The sequence below is a fragment of the Schistosoma haematobium genome, chromosome 4 (genome assembly GCF_000699445.3).
Source record: "Schistosoma haematobium chromosome 4, whole genome shotgun sequence".
In the NCBI taxonomy this organism is placed as follows: Eukaryota; Metazoa; Platyhelminthes; class Trematoda; order Strigeidida; family Schistosomatidae; genus Schistosoma; species Schistosoma haematobium.
The window spans coordinates 5,571,000-5,590,581 of record NC_067199.1 but is presented as its reverse complement, the minus strand read 5'-3'; the positions used below and the strand labels follow the sequence as shown (position 1 = coordinate 5,590,581).

The window sequence follows — 19,582 nt, the reverse complement described above, 5'->3', positions numbered from 1 at the left end:
TGTACTATAGTTTTCATTGCAGTTTTTAGATCATTTGTGGACAACCGATTGAGACAACGCCAACGAGATCATGTCCTCAATCCCAAAGGAGCGAGTGGACCGATGGGTTCATCCTGATATATGTCTTAATGAGTGCATCATGGTTACTTGTAGAATTATAGAAAGATGTTAATACATTCATTATTTTCAACATAATTCCAGTTTAACTTTTAATATCTAATGATTATACATTGGTTTCTCATAAATCGTGGAAACAATTATCTAGATCACTAACGTAAGTGATGTGTCTACGAATGCGATCTACTCAAGTCGGACAGAAATTGTGTGACCTCCTAGCTTACATTTAAGTCACTTAATTGTTAATACTTGGTCTAAATTATTTCATCATGATAACTAGGTGAATAAACTTCGTAAGTGACTTGACAGAATAAATACACTCAATAGGCAACAGGATATATTAGTATTAACAGTTTACAAAAAGCAAAGCGAGTCCACCGCCGTATGCGCCTGTCCATGATTGATCCAGATGTTAGACGGAGTTTGATTATGAATACAGTGGTCTTGAGTGCTGTTAGAGGTATGAAGGCGGTTATCACTTCCCGGTTGCCCACACCGTGGAAGGGTTCTTCTGGAGGTACCTGAAAAGGAAATTGGATTAGAAGTGGTCTTAGTGACCTGGGAGCATTACCTCAGTGCCCAGGGGACAACTGCTTGAGGTCGGTCACACACGACCTTTTTATGGGTAGTTTTTGCGTTAGCTCCGTACTTATTGAGACCTTACCTCCGGAGACGGATATCCGTGGGATAAGGCGAGGTGTGCATTTTTAGGGTCGACCTTTTCTAACCCCACCCCTCCTTGTGGGAAGGCAGCATCGCTGTCATGCTGGTTGTCTGAAGGAAACACCTTACTGCTGTCACACCTCTGTACAGTCAGCAGTACGACTTTTTCCTCAAACCTTAGGTTTGTTGCTTTTAGTCACACTGCTCATCAACCGACCTGTCTGACATTTTGGAACCTTGAGGGACGGTTGTCCCACCCAGTATGGTTCGGTTGCTTCATCACGATAGGCAAGCCCAACCACCACGTCAAGGTAGGATTGATCCAGATAATTGTCTTTTAGCTTAATAAGGTACCGTAAACTGTCTGACATTTACTAATCTGCCTGTTGGATGATTCAGACAGAGCTTAGTGATATTCTACTGGCACTAAAACTTCATAACCTGATAAAAGTAGACATCTAGTTATATACTTTCAAAACTTACCATGCTTCTCTCTTATTGCTTACGAATGCATAACTATGAAAATGAATGTTTGCTAAGAAGAAACGTTTCTCTCTACAAATTCTTGAATATTGTAAATAAATAATACAATAAAACTGAGCTGTTAGTGAATCATACGGTTAATGAAACAGAAGGCCGGAGAAAAGACTATACTATTTAGACAAAGGCTCTCATCAATGAAGAAAGAAATGAAATTACTGAGTTGGGAAAACATGCAGTGACATGACCGAATTAGGTTGTTTTTTTCTTCAATCTTCTTGGAACACAACACACTACATACACCTTACATCGTCACGCACAATCCACTATATAAAGAAAACAAGTGGCAAGAATATCTGTGCACACACACATTGTCAGCTCCGTTGCGATTCAAACAAATCCAAATTACCTGCATCTCAGAAATAATATTCGATCTTCAATGGGTCCCAAATAAGAAGACGCACGCGTTCTGGATTCTGCTGCCACTCATATTCTATAGAAACTTATGACATAATAAATATATCAAGATATTCCATATAGAGAGATGCACATATCTCAATTCATACTGGTCAAAATTTAGTTAAGGTATCAATACTATAGTAATTCAAATCATTAGAATCTTATTTAAAGTTCGGATTACGTAAAAAAAACTATGCGAAATCAAATATCAAATGAAAAATAAATCCTATCTGAAGTTTTTACTGATGATGTCGTTCAAAAAAACGATGAAAGCTCTATGACTAAACCATCCAGCTCAGAGAATAAAACTCCATTAAAAGAAAAATAAATTCGCCTAAACTCATACTTTATTAATGAGAAATCAACAACCAAGTACAAACGAATATATATATATATTATATATATATATATATATATATATATATGTTTTTTCTAGGAAACTCAAACATAAAATATCAATGACATTAAAGAGGAAGAATGTTGTATTTGTAGAATTTCAGTGAAAGAATTTGAAGTAGATCCAACGTTACGCCTGGTAATCTGGTTCAAGCTATTTTCAAGGAAATAAAAGTTCAATGATAGTTTTAATGTAAGGCAAACATTAACAAAAAAATAAAGTGATGAAGTTATTCAATAAATAAGTAAATAACAACACAAGTACAACCAGAGGTAAGTAGATAAACTATGGGAAAAATGATGATTGTTTTTTTCCCATCCAATTCAACTAATTAAGCTACTTATAATTTTGTATGAATTTTCCTCTTAGTAAAATAAAAACTGTTTTTACAATGAGCAGTATGAACTTAACAAAACTTTCAACTAGAGTTGTTGTTTTTTCTCTAGTTTATTTTGAATGATCCAATTTATTTTCTTTACATAATCAACAATTTATCCAAAAGAATTCAAGAACATTGTCCGACGTGGCTAAAAAGAGGAGGCAACGGCTCAATAAAAAGTCCTATAATCGAACACCTTGTGAACACAGGTCACTCAATCATGACAGACTCTGCGTTCAAAGTCATCTACAAGGTAAGTAGAAGCCTTCCTAAGACAATTGGACTGCATCTTCTTTGCATTGCCGAGGCAATAGCCATACATTTTGAAAAACCAGAATTATGTGTACAAAAGAGACTGGTACAACTTCTTCTCCTTCTACCATGGTCTTAATGTATTAAATTTTTTTTCTCTTTCTTCATACACTTGTCCCCTTACAGCCACCTGTTTCACCTTCCATCTTCGCTTCAAATCTTCTACCCCCAACCGGTTTGTTTTTATTTCCACGATCATTCCGATTACATTTCATCTCTGTTTCAACATTTTATTTTATCATGCTGAGCCATCCTTACCGATGAATACTTAAGCCATTAACTATCAAACGATTATTAAAGTTTCCTTGTTTTTAAAAAAATTTTCTGATACCTTTGTTTATTTAACCTCACTCTCACCATGTATAACAGAAGTTTATTATCAGTATTATTATCACCCTGTAAAAATAAGTATATATATTTGCGATTGTACAGCTTTGAAAATGAATTAGCCGAAAAGAGAACTCTTCGTTGAACTAATCTTTCTTTCTAATTTAAGATTGTCCTAATCTTTTATGATTAACAAGTAAACTAAATTTAAAAAGAAAGATGAACAATTGAGAAGAGTGAATAGTATCGAATAACTCATTTAAAGTAGAAAGGAGTCACCTAGACTAGTGGCTACATTACAACTTGATTGATAAAATTCGATTAACACTAAGGACTTGATACATATAGCATTGGTCACTACCCCAGTCACTGCCCCCAAATGCCCTGGTATGGCCGAGAGTAGGGAGAGTCCGCTCTCCCTCTCCAAATCCTCTCACATGACCACGCGTATATAGCCTGTGCCAGGGAAGTCCTACTCATTGCCTTCTCGTGGCGGTGGTGCTGTTTACGAAATTGAGAGGGTGAAAAGCGAATGTACGGAGCTTTAACCGGATTAATGGACATGGAGAGTCCACCTAGGGGAGTTAGAAAACCCTGATTCCTAACCAATGGTGCACATGGTCTCCAGTATCCTGAAGGAACAAATGGCGTATGAACCAATCGTTGGTCACTGACTACCATGGGACTGCATCTCCTTACGATGCTCCACTGCCTTGTGGATCAGACCTTCAGGTCGAAGGCTCCGGGTGCCTCCTTGTACCAATATCTGTGTGTTAAAATAAATAAATAAAACCCCAGTGACCAACTAATTGTAAAAAATCAATTTGATTAGCATCTTGGTGAAATTTGATTGATTAGTGATTAAATGAGAAATAAGACTGTTGGAGAGATCCAAAAAAACTCCTCGAAAAAAACCAGAAGAAACTCTGAAGACACTGAGAAGCATCTTATCTAATCAGCATTCACTAGAAGTTTTGCTAGAAACATCTAGGAATTAAAAAGTCACGTGTCGATTTTCTCATTGGATGATTATCTATACAACTAATATGTTTAATAGTGTTCCAGAATTTTCCGGAAACCCAATGCCATCTAAAAGACTATAAAAACCCTAGATTTTCTGTACATAAACGAACCTTTGGAGTAAAGCATTCTTTCCGTATTTCGCATCCTTCTTCTCGTGTTCAAGTTGTCCTGCAGATTCAGCCTGGGTTTAATTAAGAGAGCTTAGGAAACCGATTCAAGTAGTCAGTCAGAAGATTTATTTCGATTGGAAAGAAGGAAACATTTTTTTTAGAATTTGATCAAATTTTATGAAAGCGATTAAAAATACAATCATAAATATAAATTATTTTAATTCGAAATCATTTTTGATATTTTGGTGTATTTCAGCTGACGAAATGAATTATTTTTAAATATATAACATCAGAAGGGGGATTTTTTGTGGATATTATAGTAATTTTAGTCGTTGAGATCATGAGTCAATTGAAGCTAGACCACCATATAAAACGTGGAAGCACTGGACAGTCGTCTCGTCCAATTATGGGACACCTCGTGAGTGCGCATTCACGATCCGACTTCGTGAGATTTGAAACCAACGATTAAAATTACTATAATATGCACAAAGAACCCCTTCTGATAATAATCAACATATGCTCACTAGTGACTGGCTTTAAGAGATATTTCCTGGAGTTCTAGTGAGAAGCAGTGACCAGTAGAGTTCAACCGGGTATGTTGTGAGATAGTAACTCACTGAAGACTGTTATGACCTTGGATGTCTGGTTTTTCTATCACCTGATTTATCTACCAATCCGAATACGACTTATACGAATCTTCACACTAGGCCAACTAATGACGTTCAACCGGTGTGGGCAGTTTAGCGTCCTTATTGGTCCTATGTCCTCCGAGCTCTTCCACTTGAGTCCAGAACACAATACCAGCTTCCGAATCAGAGCAGATCATTTATTTCAGACATACCCGGTTTATATATCAATCAGACAGACCTCAACGTACCATAAAATAGAAAATAATATTTGTACACAAATAAGCCCAAAAAGTGGCTGTGAATGTGGGAGGCAGTAGTTAATAAACTGAACATAACTTAAGAAGCGTAAATCGTACAATAATAAATTATAGGTCAAAATAAAGCTTATCATAAAAGGAATATAAATATACATAGTGTAATTGTTGAGTAGCTATACAATAAGAATATTTATAGAATATTAGTCCATGAATAGTCCTTGGAAGTTACCTGTAATCTAATCTTCACCGGATATAACAAAGACAATGGTGGATGTATCGCCCAATTTTGTGGATTAGTTGAAGTTAGACATTAACACCGTTGGGTGCCGGCCTAATGGTTTGCACCTTAGGTGCTCGAGCGCGAGACCGATAGTTCCTGGGTTCGAATCTCGCGAGGTGGGATCGTAAATGCGCACTGCTGAGGAGTCCCACAGTAGAACAAAATGGCCATCCAATGTTTCCAGGTCTTCCGTGGTGGCCTAGCTTCAATTGACTCATGATCTCAACTATTAAAATATATAACAACTGAACGGTTCCGAGATTACTGTAACTTGTTGCATTCTGGAGAAAAAAATAAGAGAATTTTTTTCTGAACGTCTTGCTACTCAGCAACATGGAGATGTGGTTTAGTGATTAACGCGTTAAAATCCCAGTCCCTAAGTCTCAGGTTCTAACTCTGCTCTTCCTAGTTCGACTGCAGAAACTATCATTAGCCCTCAAAATTAGAGTTTGATTCATATCTAATTACATGGAGAATGGGTCAAACCAATTTTTTAACTTTTAATTCAATAGCATGATGAAAATCTTCGCAAATGGACACATTTACAGACCTAGGAAAAATACTTAAAGAATGAATTGTGTCAGAAGTGCAAACATAAATTACCTCAAACCTCTTTTCTACCAGAACACTAAAGAAAATCCAAACAATAGATGTAACAATGAAAAACGACCACTCAGTCAATGAGATCTATTTTTCATTATGTTAGACAACAAATGATATTTTCGAGAAAATAAATTGATGTTTGTGCTGATGATGTCGTTCAGAAGAACGATGAAAACTCCACGATCAAACCATCCAGCTCAGAGAACAAAACTCCATCAAAATAAATTGATATGGAAGTGTTTGAAACATAATTTAGTTTTTACAATGACCATGATACATAGAAATTGGTTCACAAGCTCTCTTATTGCTGACAACATTTGGGTTGAACGTGGATTTTATTAAAGTACGTAGCTAAACATCATACCCTTTGAATTTTGAAGGATGGATATGAGCTAATTGTACAATTTATTTAGGAATCAAATATAAAACGGGGCTATCAAATGACATGTGAAGGACAATGTCTGACACTAATTACCATGTTCATAGACCAGTAACGCATATAATTGATGGAAAACGAAGATAAACTTAGGCGGATAAGAAAGTGTACATAAATCTGAATCATTGTATACAATTCTTTTTCGAAAATCTTAGCTTGAAAATGATTCACAAAACACTTCGATGCTGCGATTCTATTTTCTTGTTGCTTTTTATAAAAAATTCGGCAATAATTGAAGCCTAATTTTCATTTTTTTTCCTGCATAATTTCATTACTGAATTAATCCACCTAAGGTAATTGCAAGTTTAAAACACTCTTAATTTGTTTTCCCTAGTGAAGGAATAGGATCACTTATGAGAACGTGTTACACTATAACATATGAACAAATGGTTACAAGTCTTGAACTGACCGATAGTTATACCCGAATGCCAAGGTAAAACATTTTTTATTCAATATTTGACTGAATTGGAAAAAACAAACTTACCTAGTTGAATAACCATTTAGGGAAAAAATCGAAAATTCCCAGAACATTTGTAAACATATAGAATTGGAAGTATAGATAAAATTAAAAAGCACAAATAGGCAACTCCATATCCGAATACATCTGTGAAATATGCGGCTATTGTACCAAATAAAAGTTTTCCCAATAATTCTGCTGTACTTAATATAGAATAATGAGTTGCTTGATAGGCTTTAGATGATTCAGAACATGTACAATGCATCATCAACGTGAACATAATTGTTGTAATCCCTCCACTCACAACTAGTAAAATATTCATTAATGAACAACCTATCCCTAAATGAATTAAAAAAATAATAAAGTAAATATTATTATAAGAATTACATAAAATATATGTTCGTTAAACTGATGAAAAGTTATCGCCTTCTTGAAACGCTGCTTCTTATTTTGAATCATAAGAACCAACTAAAACTTAAACTAATCAATTATCTTCATGATTAGATTTAAAAGTATTAACCAATCAGAACGTCAGAAAACAAGCACCGTTGCATGATGGATCAATGGTCTAGAAGTTAAGCGTTCGTGTGCGAAACTAAAAAAATCCTTGGTTTGATTCCTGCATGCGGGATTGTGGATGTGTACTTCTGAGGAATCCCATACTCGGACAAAACGGCCATCTAGTGCTTCTAGATTTTCAATAGTGATTTAACTTAGGTCGGCTAGTAATTTCCAAAGAATTCAACAATCTTCACAACTCCATACTGAAAGACACGATTAGTATTAGATATCCAGTAACGAGACAAAAAAAAGATAACTAATGAATTCTGTCTCGTAATTAAAATTAAAAATTTCATGAATCTAAGGGGTTTTATTTTTAAAAAGAACGAAATTAATTGTAAAATTCTTACTAAACACCACCACAACAGATGATAAGTACAGTGCTCTAGATTTTTTATTCTCATTCTGGTTCAATAAGTCTCAGTTAGCTGATACTTATCAATGAGACTATTTTCTTGTTAACAGTAGTACAAATTATAAGTCACTAAATCATAACAACATTAAAGAACCAGGCAACCTCAACAGCTTTATTCATTCATTCACGATATCATAGTGTAGATAAGGAGTATTTACAGAAATGGATTTTTTTCATTTTCAATGTAGGACGAGTTTTACATCCCTTATTTACAGCAGGTTCTCGAATAGAATAATACTTGGAGATTGATTTCAATCTGGAAAATGACACTTTCTAGTAAAATTTAAACAGGACGAATATACTAATTATTTACACATATAGTTTTCTTTATCAACTTCAGGAGAGCAAGAACAACGATGTTATTCTCTTCATTGATATTTAGAACTGATCAGCCTCTGTTCTCATATATGAATCTTGATCAGACTGCCTTGAACTAAAATTATGTATCAAGTCATAGAATGTTTTGTATATGAGTAGAAGTAATAACCATTTGGGAATCATTACCTAGGGCGGCCTGCTTGAGCATCTGGGCTACCTGTTCCTGCCATCTAGATATTTCAACAAGTTATCTATTTTTGTTTCTTTTAATATATCATTATGTTTATTAATCGCATGACCTATTCTGCTGCGTTTCTGAAAAGTGTACAACCTTTCGTTGTCAAAGTTACAAAAAACTCAATAAGAGCCAACGTGGTTGCTGGCAATATACAGCGAAAAGAATGCACATTATTCAGATGTTCATTTAGTGAACTGCTAACATCTAACTGGCGATCACTCAATATTTATCGCCAGGACTGACCAAGAAGAAAGAAATGGAAACTTGTTGAAATACTTTGCGCTGAGAATTCAATATTGTACCAAAAATATAATATTGAATAAAGCTGATGATAATAATAATAATAGATTTGCCTACATCTCAGTGTTGATGTTCACAAAATAAGATTTTGATCCATGACCTTTCCCTACAAATCCTAAAGTATTATCCACTGTGCTACTTAATGCGTTCAGATAGTTCAATTCTGAATATCAACAATGAAAAATTACGAACCGACAATAATGCATCCATACCTGTTATAGTGGATAAGTGAAGTCATTAGATTAATGAATAATTCATTGAATGAAAGATACTAGATTCGAGTTCCAATGTAAACATCAACACAAGAATGAAGGTATATCTAGGTGATGGGTCCCAACCAGGACGAAACATGCAACCTGGATTCCATTGCTAGCCATATGCCAAATACACCAAAAAAATAAAACCACTCCATACTGCTGAATTTACAAGACAAGCCTACATATCTATGCTATATCCTAGTGAAGATTACATTATGGGTAACTTCTGAGAACTATTAATGGACTAATATTATACATGTATTCCTATTGCATAACTATTTACTAACTAGATTATTTATATTCATATTCCTCTTATTATGGACTTTATTTTGACCTATAGACTATTATTATACGATTTACTATTCTTAAGTTATACCCAATTTATTAATTACAGTCTCTCACAATCACAGCCACATTTTGTTTCGACCTTGTATAGTGGTTATTTTTTATTTTATGGTATGATGTGGTCTGCTTTGCGTATGCCTATGAGTATGCGTATAGTGAAAGTTAGTATTGGCATTCTGAACTCAACAGGCAGGGCTAGGAGGGAAAAAGGATCAATAATGACACTAGGCTGCTCATACTGGTCAATATGTCGTCGTTATGGCACAGCGTTAAGATGATATAAGTTGCATTCTGATTTGCGAATAAACCACGTGATGTTTAACGGTTCACAAGTCATAACAATCTCTGTATTTTATATGACAGTAAGTGAATACGAATGCATTACATAAGCATTTACATATATCTGACATCAAATTATTCATTATATGATTGTCTCTATTCGATTTCTAATCGAATTGATAAGGATTTTTATTTACCTACCTGTGAAATCATATCAAAATCTCTCTCATAGTAAAGTTATGTCTTTGATCTTTAATCTATCATAATGTTTTAGTCCGTTTGAAAATTATTATTTAGTATCAAAAGGGGTTTTGTGGATATTATAGTAATGTCAATGGTTAAGATCATGAGTCAATTGAAGCCAGACTACCATAGAAAACCTTGAAGCACTGGACGGCCGTTTTGTCCTAGTATGGGACTCCTCAGCAGTGCGCATCCACGACTTCGCCCCCTGCGAGATTCGAACCCAGGATCTACTTAACCACTAGACCACTCGAGCGCGAAACCAGTAGGTCCTGGGTTCAAACCTCGCGAGGGGCGAAGTCGTGGATGAGCACTGCTGAGGAGTCCTACAATAGGACGAAACGGCCGTTCAGTGATTCCAGGTTTTCCATGGTGGTCTAGCTTCAACTGACTCATGATCTTAACCACTGAAATTATTATTTAGTTGAAATCTAATCCCTTTTATAAACTTCGGTAATGTAATGGATATTCCGTAATATTATAAACAACACACTACATAACTTGGCTTTTTAATTCACATTGTTCAAAACTATAATTAAATACAATACAGCACTAAAAAAATTAAACATACTGGTATAAATAAGAGTGAATTTTTATTAATAAATCGAATGACTTACAGAAAGAAACGTTAGGTGCACTTATCCAAATAGATTTGAAAGCAATCATTGTTAGAGGGAATTGTAGACAAGCCCGAATTATCATCAGGCTTAGAACTGAAGTTAGTGGAGATCTAAAAGTGCCAAAATGAAATTGTAAGCTGATGATAATGTTATCCAAAAAGATCATATAAGCCTAACACAATTACATCATTCAACTCAGAGAACAAAATAAAAACAACAAATACACCCACTAAGTGAATTACAAATTCAGTGGGAATGCTCATTTCGACATTTGATGAAAAAAAAGAACGAATTGAGGAGGAATTTCATTTCCATTAGTTTTTCATCATGGCTCTACAACCGACCTATAATAAGAACCGTTATTAAAAATGACTGCTTGAATGCGCCACACTCATGTATATTTACCAATTCAACTGCTCATTTAGAGCCGGTTATATAATTTGTACAGTTTGGCAAATCTGTCATCTCGTAGCAGAACAACATCAGTTTTGGTTGAGCAAAAGACGAGTATGAGTGATTCAGTTATATTCTCACTGACTTGGTGGACACAGGTCACCAAGTTGATATGAATGAAGCTTTTAAGGTTATCCACCATATTCTATCAAATTTACCACTTGGTTTACGAGTTCAACTTTTTCACAACTCTGAAGCCATTGGGATCGGTGTTTACAAACCAAGCCTTAACATTCAAAAGTTTTTACAATCACTCTCCATAACTTGCCCATCAGTATTGGAGTGAGCCTGTAGCTGAACTTTGATGAATTCCTTTCTTCTAAAAATATTTAAACTATTTTCTAATTACTTCCACTTGTATTTCACATATTCTCAAAATTCATCCCTCTGTTCTTACACAACTACTACAATACCGACCTTCCATCAAAATATTCTGTTAGTCCCTTCTTTTTATATATTATGCAACGTAGCAACTGTTTGATTTTTCGAATAATTACTTTGACTATTATAATCCTCTTTCTCCCAATTACTCAACATTATTTTATTATCAATGTGTCATTATAAAATTATTGAGTATTATTTCACTGTTGCAAATCATACATATATATTACATTAGTGTAGAGCCATGACGAAAAACTAATCGAATAGAAACTACAATTCCTCTTTATCATTCTTAAACTAGCACACGTTTGTTGAGCGACAATTGAACAACTGTCTTATGCTCAACGACAAAGTATGAACATGAAGGATTACGTCATATGCACTGAACCGTGATATTTAATGAGGGAGGAATGTAAATGTTCAACTGTTCATGCACAAATAAGCTAAAATGGTTTGAATCACTGACATATAATTTGAGTGTCTAGTGTATAAGCCTGAGAGGAAGTGCCTGAAATATTTAGCATTAAGGAGAAAACGATTTCAAAATCTGAATTATGTGCCGCATGTGTTTCATCTAATCCCTACTGGCTTCATGTAAGCTGAGAATATAAATACTGCATTATTTTCTGACCTTTTTTTAAGAAAAACTAACTTAAGTAACGTTTTTTATTTGTTGCCAAGTGGAAAAGATTATAAATATTACTAAAGGCGACTGAGACATCATTATTAAACAGATAGCTACAAAAGTTTTTACTCTAAAATAGAAATTAGTTAATATCAAAACCCCTTTCCTATACAGTACAAAATGAAGTTGGACAGCATAATTTTGAAACGGAGTCTCAAAACAGACAAGAAAAAAACATAAAACTGCCAAATCGATCGTCATTAATAGAACGAAACTCGTATTTTGCATGGACGTTAATATCATGTATATGAATAGGCAAAATTTAACGATATTTCAAATACATGATAACAATCACCACGTGTTTGCTGGTGACTAACTTCGAGATGTAAATCCTAGAGTCCCAGTAAGAAGCCGTCACCAGTTGGATGTGATACAAATGAACCCGATCCCAATGGATGTTGGTCACACCATATCGTGAATTGATTGGAGTTAGAAATGTAAATTGTGGTCAAAATGTTAGGTGCTCACCTTGAGACCTGAGGAGATGACGTTGTAGATGTGTGATGTTGAGAATTTCCACACTAGAATGAAACAACTGACCATTGCTTCGTCGCTTTCATTGGTCATCTACCTAAAAGTCAGTCTGTGATGTGAAGCTTTAGATTCAACGATCTCTATAACATCCTATAACAACATTCTATTAATTTCAATGGTTTAAAAGTGTAGGAAACAGTAATCGACCTATTCAATTGGTAGACATGACGAAAATGGCTTCGTGTTTCGTTAGCCCCTCAATCCCAGATAAACGAAGGCAAAACAAGAAACTGAAATAGGTGATACAAATAACATTTTGATAGCTTTTAATCCCCTATATAGGAACTGCATTCGGTGCACTTTCAAGTTTATGACTTCTAATCTAAGGGAAATATTAACCTTAGTTAGGTATCCAGAAGTAATTCACTCTTGTTTCTAACCCGACCTGATAATTCATAATCAATATTAGTGCCAACGACAAAGTGAAAACCCGTTATTACTAATATAATAAACCATCTTGTGTTATATACTTCTGCTAAAAACATTTTGTCTATTTGACCGTTTACTTAAATGACCTACACTAGTTTTCACATGCAATCCTTTGGTAAATAAATGTGTGATCAAACTGTTTGAAATGGAGTGAGTCAAGCATACCATGTATTTTAGACCAACTTCGTCTTTTCGTAACATTTTTTAAACATTCGAAAGTATTTTTCCGATAGCTTAAACAAACCTGAGCTTTTTCTGGATATAGTATCCAGATGTAGACCCAATTATAGATGCCAACTGTCCAACAACACCTGTCCAAAATCCAACTTTAGATAGAGAAAATCCTCTATCTAAAAGCATCAAAGGTAGCATATTCATAGATCCTTGCTCTCCAAGTTTATAAATCAACAGAAGAACAATAAGACAACGTGAACCACCTGAATGACCCAGGGCAATTTTGAAGGCTTTTGTGTACGAATATCGTTTTGACACAATAGTTAAATTTTGTTCATCGTCTGAATTCTCATTCTCTGATCAAAATTAAAGTCAAATAATCACGTAAAATAAAAGAAATCAAAGATATATAATATTACAATGCAAAATTATGACTTCAATCAATTGAACTATAAAATGCATAGGGTCTGTAGAGCGTGATTAACCCAAATACGTTATAATGGCATCCTCAGTATGTTATGAAACCAGCGCTTTTTTCTGCTTCTTTCTGAATTTAACCCGTTAAGCTAACAGACTGCTGCCACCAATTAATCATAAACAGTATTAAATCTTGCATAATTATGCGTCAGCTCAATTTGTCATACTTTAATTGAGCACAATAAACGAGATAAAACGAAAACAATTTGAGATCAGTCATTCAGTCATAATGCATAACCTGACAAAGATGCGCATTGGACCAAGTTCCCATACAATTTAACATGATGAGTTAGAAGAATCAAAATAATGTAGTACCAATGACAATGAGGATGAAGAACATCTGTAACTCAAAACAACTATCAACCAACAACAAAGTCACAATTTTCAATACAAATATCAACACAGTTCTACTGTATGGGACGGAAACTCGGAGAACTACGGAAGCCATCATCCACAAGACACAAGTGTTTATTAACAGTCGTCTACGCAAAATACTTCGGATCCATTGGCCAGACACTATCAGCAACAACCTACTGCGGGAGGGAACAAGCCAGATTCCAGTGGAGGAAGAAGCGATGGAAGTGGACAGGACACATATTGAAGAAAACACCCAACAGCGTCATATGCCAAGCCCTCACATGGAATCCTCGAGGCCAACGGGAAAGAGGAAGATCAAAGAACATATTACACCGAGAAATATAGACAGACATGAGAAAAATGAACAAAAATTGGACACAATTGGAAAGGAAGGCCCAGGACAGAGTGGGTTGGAGAAGGATGGTCAGCGGCCTATGCTCTATTGGGAGTAACAGGCGTAAGTAATGGCAATGAGGACTAAAGACTGTGAATGTGGTTCAGAAAAATGGAATGAAAAGGTATGCTGATGAGAGTACTGGAACTTCTGATCTAGAACAAAGCAAGGATTTCATGCATTTGGGCCACTGTGACTGATTTAAATTATCAGTCATTTATATGCGACTAAGAACCTGGCACAAATGTGAATCGGTTCAATTTTCCGGATCATATTAGCATGGTGAGATGAAATTGTCAAAGCAAATCCCAGAATGGCAAAAATAGTAGTGGTCATAGAAAAGGTTAAGCATGTAAGATATGGATTCATGTAAAAAATCATAAGATAATTTGAAAACTTAGGATTTAGGGGAAGACAGAACGAATGCGCCTATGTCATTAGGAACAATTGAGAGCTATGTTACCTAGTCTCTAACCAGTTTTTGCGATTCTGAGACATATTATCCAACGTTTTCCACCATTGATCGCGCAGACCCAAACCAAGTAGTCCTCATTTACCAACATGCCTTAGGCTACTAGTCAATGACCTCATGAACTAACGTTACATTTCGGCTTAGAAGATACTAGCTTTCTCCTAGCTAATTCATACACCAGCTAACATTAAACATTAAAGTAGGTGGTGATTAGGCGTACGTACCACATGTCCTAAGCACCCCAGTTGATGAAGTTCCACAACCTCACCAATCAATTCGCCTAACATCTTATGCACAGTATTGTTGATAACGATAAACTAAACATTCGAAAACATATTTTAGAAGAAACGAATAAAATCAAGGGATGAAACCGCATAAATATCAAAACTCAAGATTTGAAGATCAAAAACGAATGCGCTTACGGGAATTTGATTGGTTTTAAGAGATATCATTTAAAGTCTCTTAGCATAGATTAAGAATACCTTACAGAACAACCGAAAAGTCTTTGCTTTCTATTGGGGTTCATTGAAACAATTATTGGCTGTGACATCGTATTTTCATAGTAGAGTTAATATTCTCGTGAAAATACCAAACTCTGAAGTTATGGTTGTCGCTGCACTGCTTAGACCATTTGTTTGTATGGCTATTCAAGTTATCTAACACCTGGGTTAATTTGAAAAAATAATTCAATCCATTCACAAGCCAATACTGACGTCCCACACATGAAAATGCGCAACCTAACGTCAACCACCCTAAAGTGAAATAATAAGTCCAACGTACGAATTAGAAGGATTTAGCACCCTTACATCTTATTTTCTGGATGTTTTAGTGTTATGAAATTAGTGCATAGCTTACAGAAGTGACGTAAAGCTTAGTCGGACCTCCATTAACGGTTAGTGCTCGAAGAAGCAAACATTTACTACTCACTTCCAAACTACGTCCCATAACAAACAAAAGAAATTGATTCAGAATGTCACATATGGAAAGCAAAAAGCACGTCCCACCTTCCTCAATTCAATTACATGGGTGTTGACAGACGAACACAACAACGTGGATTTTTGCTTTATACATTAAATTTGAAATACTTTTTCAAAAGTATGAAGAGAGGAAATCAAAAGAAATAGAGAAATACTACAACATACAAAGGTAAGGACTAGGAAAAGTAAGAAGTAATAAAGTGTAAAACGTTATCTGAAAGTATGAATGTATCTAGAAAAATTAAAACTAATTTTAAGCCAGGTCATCTAGGATCTTTCTAACTAGTGACTATTGTTTCATGAACGCTTTTGCAGGAAATGCAAACCTACTTGCACCAATCTGACAAACGACTGATTTCGGTTTGTTTAACATTAGCTAACTTGACTCATCGACGACACACTTTTGAGTAGACGATGAACTGAAGTTCAAAAGCCTCGACTGATGCCTGCTGAGAATATTATGAACTAAGTCACTCTTTCGACCTATAATGGAGACAGGACTGTTAAGTAGCAGACACCGCCCCCCGACGAACTCGACTTTACACATGAAATATTCAACACAAACATTATTTGATTGTCTTTCCAGATATCAAGAGCATTGGAAGCAATTTACGTATTTGGCGTAAATATAGCTTAGTTGAGTAAGACATAACTAATTAGTGGTTAAAACACCTAGCATTTAACTAGAAGGTCCAAGATTCTGACCTCGTTCCGCTTGCCTTAAGTTAGGCAGCTGGGTAATAATCACTACCCCTTGCACTGATAATATCCTTTAAAGATGGAAGTATTGGTCTATCTAAAAATGAACTGCATTGAAAGAATTAGGTCTGAAGAGTACGTCACTTTCTTAAGTTTCGCATAACAAAAATAAAAACCAGATCCCCGTGCGAAACGTTGGATTTACTTAAAGTTGAACCGCCGAGTTTTACAAATATAATTTCCTCCTTAATATTTGATATTAACTCGGAACTCATCTACTGTGAAACTATTCGTTTATATCTAGACGAAAATGCTTATGAAAAACAAAATAATAGTATGCGAAAACGTTGTAAAACTACAAATCACGGCGCAGTTTATCAATTTAACCTTACCATTTACTTGAATATACGTTTTTTCGTGAAATTGTTTTACATTACAAAATTTCCAATACTTTCCGATCAAACAAAAGCACATCCCACTAGCATATAAGCAACTAAGTGATATGAAAAGATAACTGATTTCTACAAAAGCTGATAACCAAGCAAGAAACCCACCGCCAATGATAGCTCCACATTTGTAGCCAACAACTTGTATAGTATTCCCTAAAGAGATTTGACTTGATGTTAAGGTGGACAAGGTCAGTGAATCAACAGTAATGTCTTGTGAAGCTGCCCAAAAATTATACATAAAAAGACAAGAAGAAATAGTGAACATGAAATAATTGTTTCCACTGACCAATTGTTCACATTCGTGAAATAATAAGACTGTACAAAAGAACAAACCACTGAAAGTGATAAATAACCACACTCTTTTGTTCACATGTCTGTCAATTACCGGAGCATAAAAGCTTTTAAGTAGCCAAGGAATATGAAGGAGTTTATGTAGACCTAATGAAGTAAGTGAGAGACCTTTATTGCGAAATATAAGAGGTAGAAATCGTGATTGAACACCATATGGTATACCTTCAAGTAAATACAAATAAAATAATACAATCAGAGTATACATTCAGAATTTATTGCAGAAAAAATTAGGCAGTGACTAATTTAAAATTAACTGATGACCAATTGTTAAAATTGATAGGTCATTTGCCTCAATCAAATTAAAAACATGTCATTGGACAACTACACTAGAAATAGACTGGATTCGAACAGATGTTTAAAACAAGTCAGGAGAAATAATACTAATATTAAACAGTGAGCTTTTGCTCAGCTTAAAGTGCTCGCTAATATATTAAAATGATTGTTAAAGTGATAAACCATGTGATTTTTAAAAAAGGACAGAAGACTTCAGTATTTGACAGGCATAAAAGATGGTCTGTTTGTATTTTATATGACTGATATCGGTTTGATTTAAAAGATTTTCCAGCAAGTTTTTCAACTAATTGAAAGTTGATTGGTCGACATAACAACATACAGTATTGTCAAATCTGAAAATAAGATGAAAAAGTGGAGGGCAGTTAGGTATGGTAGATAAATTCAACAAACATAGAAAATACGTACACGGATTTCAAGACGTTCGCGGCTCCCCACCGTACAGCGTGAATAAAAGATACATCCCAGACAACGTTTTGATAAATTTTGGGAAAACCTTGCCAAAAATACTCAAAATTCACATATATGAAGAATATTTACCAAAATCTACTCAAAATCTCCAAAAAACAAAGCTGGCAGCTTAGAAGTATCATCAAAAAAATTGTAACGGGCCTAACTGTTTACCGAAGTCAAACAAAACAAGTGACAGTTCTATCGATTTCAGCTTAAAATTCACATTGAGTATCGGTAGTGAATGTCACTTCCCTATTGTTCCTAGGGTAATGTGCGCCATCATGACTATAATACAATTAGGGTTACAAACTCTAACTTTCAGACTATGTAAAATTTTGGCAAAAAACCCACTACATTTACCCTTATGAGATCATAATATACTATGGGTTTAACCCTTGGCTAACACATTACGAGCATGATGAAACGCACGCTTTACTAAATGCGCCTATCATACTTCAAACTCCAAACCCTCAAACTTTGATTGAGAAAATTAGTGAACTATTTGTCTGTTTTGCGGCTGTGGGAGAGCGTGATAGTAATGTCAAAGCATGCTCCGTGTTATTTTCATTCAGGGATTTAAAGGTAAAACAAATCAGTGGAACGTAGTTGAGACAGTGGCACATGATTCAGGGACATGTAAACTGGTGCGTTTCAAGTTTGAATGTAGACGACAATATACTGAATTAGTTGTGGTATATCACATTCCAGAATGTGTATTAGATGAATTCCTCCTAGGCAAACTTAGGTCCTGGTGTAATAGGGGTAAAAGCTTTATAGTATGTAACTTTAATGCACCGTATATAAACTGGGTTAACTTAGAATTAGGGTCATCGATAAGGTCGTTCGGTTGCAAACTGTTAGAAACCTCGATTGGATTAGCTTTATTACAACACATTAGAGGTCCCATCAGATATGACTTACGAAGCTCCTCGTCTCTCTTGTATTTAGTCTTCACACACGGTGATGATGTCGGCCAAATGACTCTCCTCCCACCTCTGGAGAGATGCGATCATGCAGTCATCTTATTCAAGTTCATCGCTGACATGGCCTGTCAAACAGTTACGCCGGTCCGTCCTAACCTATGGAGGGCAGGCATGGATGCAACAAACTTCATAGCATCTGCTGAAGACTGGGGAATTGACTAAAGGGTATCAGTACAAGAGGCGTAGACTCATTTCAGGTAGTTATACAATCGGGTAACTCAACCATACATACCCTGGACAGTTCCAAAGAAGAAGAAGTACGGCCGTCCCTGGATAGGCCGGGATATTCGACGTTTACTAAGACAAAAGAAGAAATGTTGGGATGTTGCCATCCACCTTGGCACAGTAGATACGATGGAACGCTACAGATCCGTAAGAAACAAGTGTATGACAAAAATTCGTGAAGCTCAGAGAAAATTTGAAATGCAGCTGGCACGATCTGCACTCAAGCAGCCTAAAAGATTATTCTCGTGCACAAATTACCGAACAACGATGCAGCATTGGATTCCCAATCTATT

The 19,582-nt window shown here is 35.3% G+C and overlaps 1 protein-coding gene across 3 annotated transcripts; it reads right to left on the bottom strand.

Moving 5' to 3' along the window:
- Positions 1 to 347: 347 nt before the first annotated feature.
- ACBD7_1 (Acyl-CoA-binding domain-containing protein 7) lies at positions 348 to 18,670 on the bottom strand. 3 transcript variants are annotated; one of them, XM_051215518.1, is made up of 7 exons: positions 18,442 to 18,670; positions 17,092 to 17,963; positions 16,930 to 17,058; positions 13,232 to 13,517; positions 10,503 to 10,615; positions 6,957 to 7,268; positions 348 to 2,269 (listed from the first exon to the last, which is right to left on the bottom strand). In XM_051215518.1, the coding sequence occupies exons 2-6, from the start codon at positions 17,540 to 17,542 to the stop codon at positions 6,973 to 6,975; spliced, it is 1,275 nt and encodes a 424-aa protein (XP_051066037.1). In that variant the 5' UTR covers positions 17,543 to 17,963; positions 18,442 to 18,670; the 3' UTR covers positions 348 to 2,269; positions 6,957 to 6,972. The 3 variants fall into 3 exon arrangements, with proteins under 3 accessions (XP_051066037.1, XP_051066036.1, XP_051066035.1); XM_051215517.1 differs by adding an exon at positions 4,268 to 4,357 and having other exon boundaries at positions 16,930 to 18,670; XM_051215516.1 differs by having other exon boundaries at positions 13,232 to 18,670.
- Between the last annotated feature and the right edge of the window lie 912 nt (positions 18,671 to 19,582).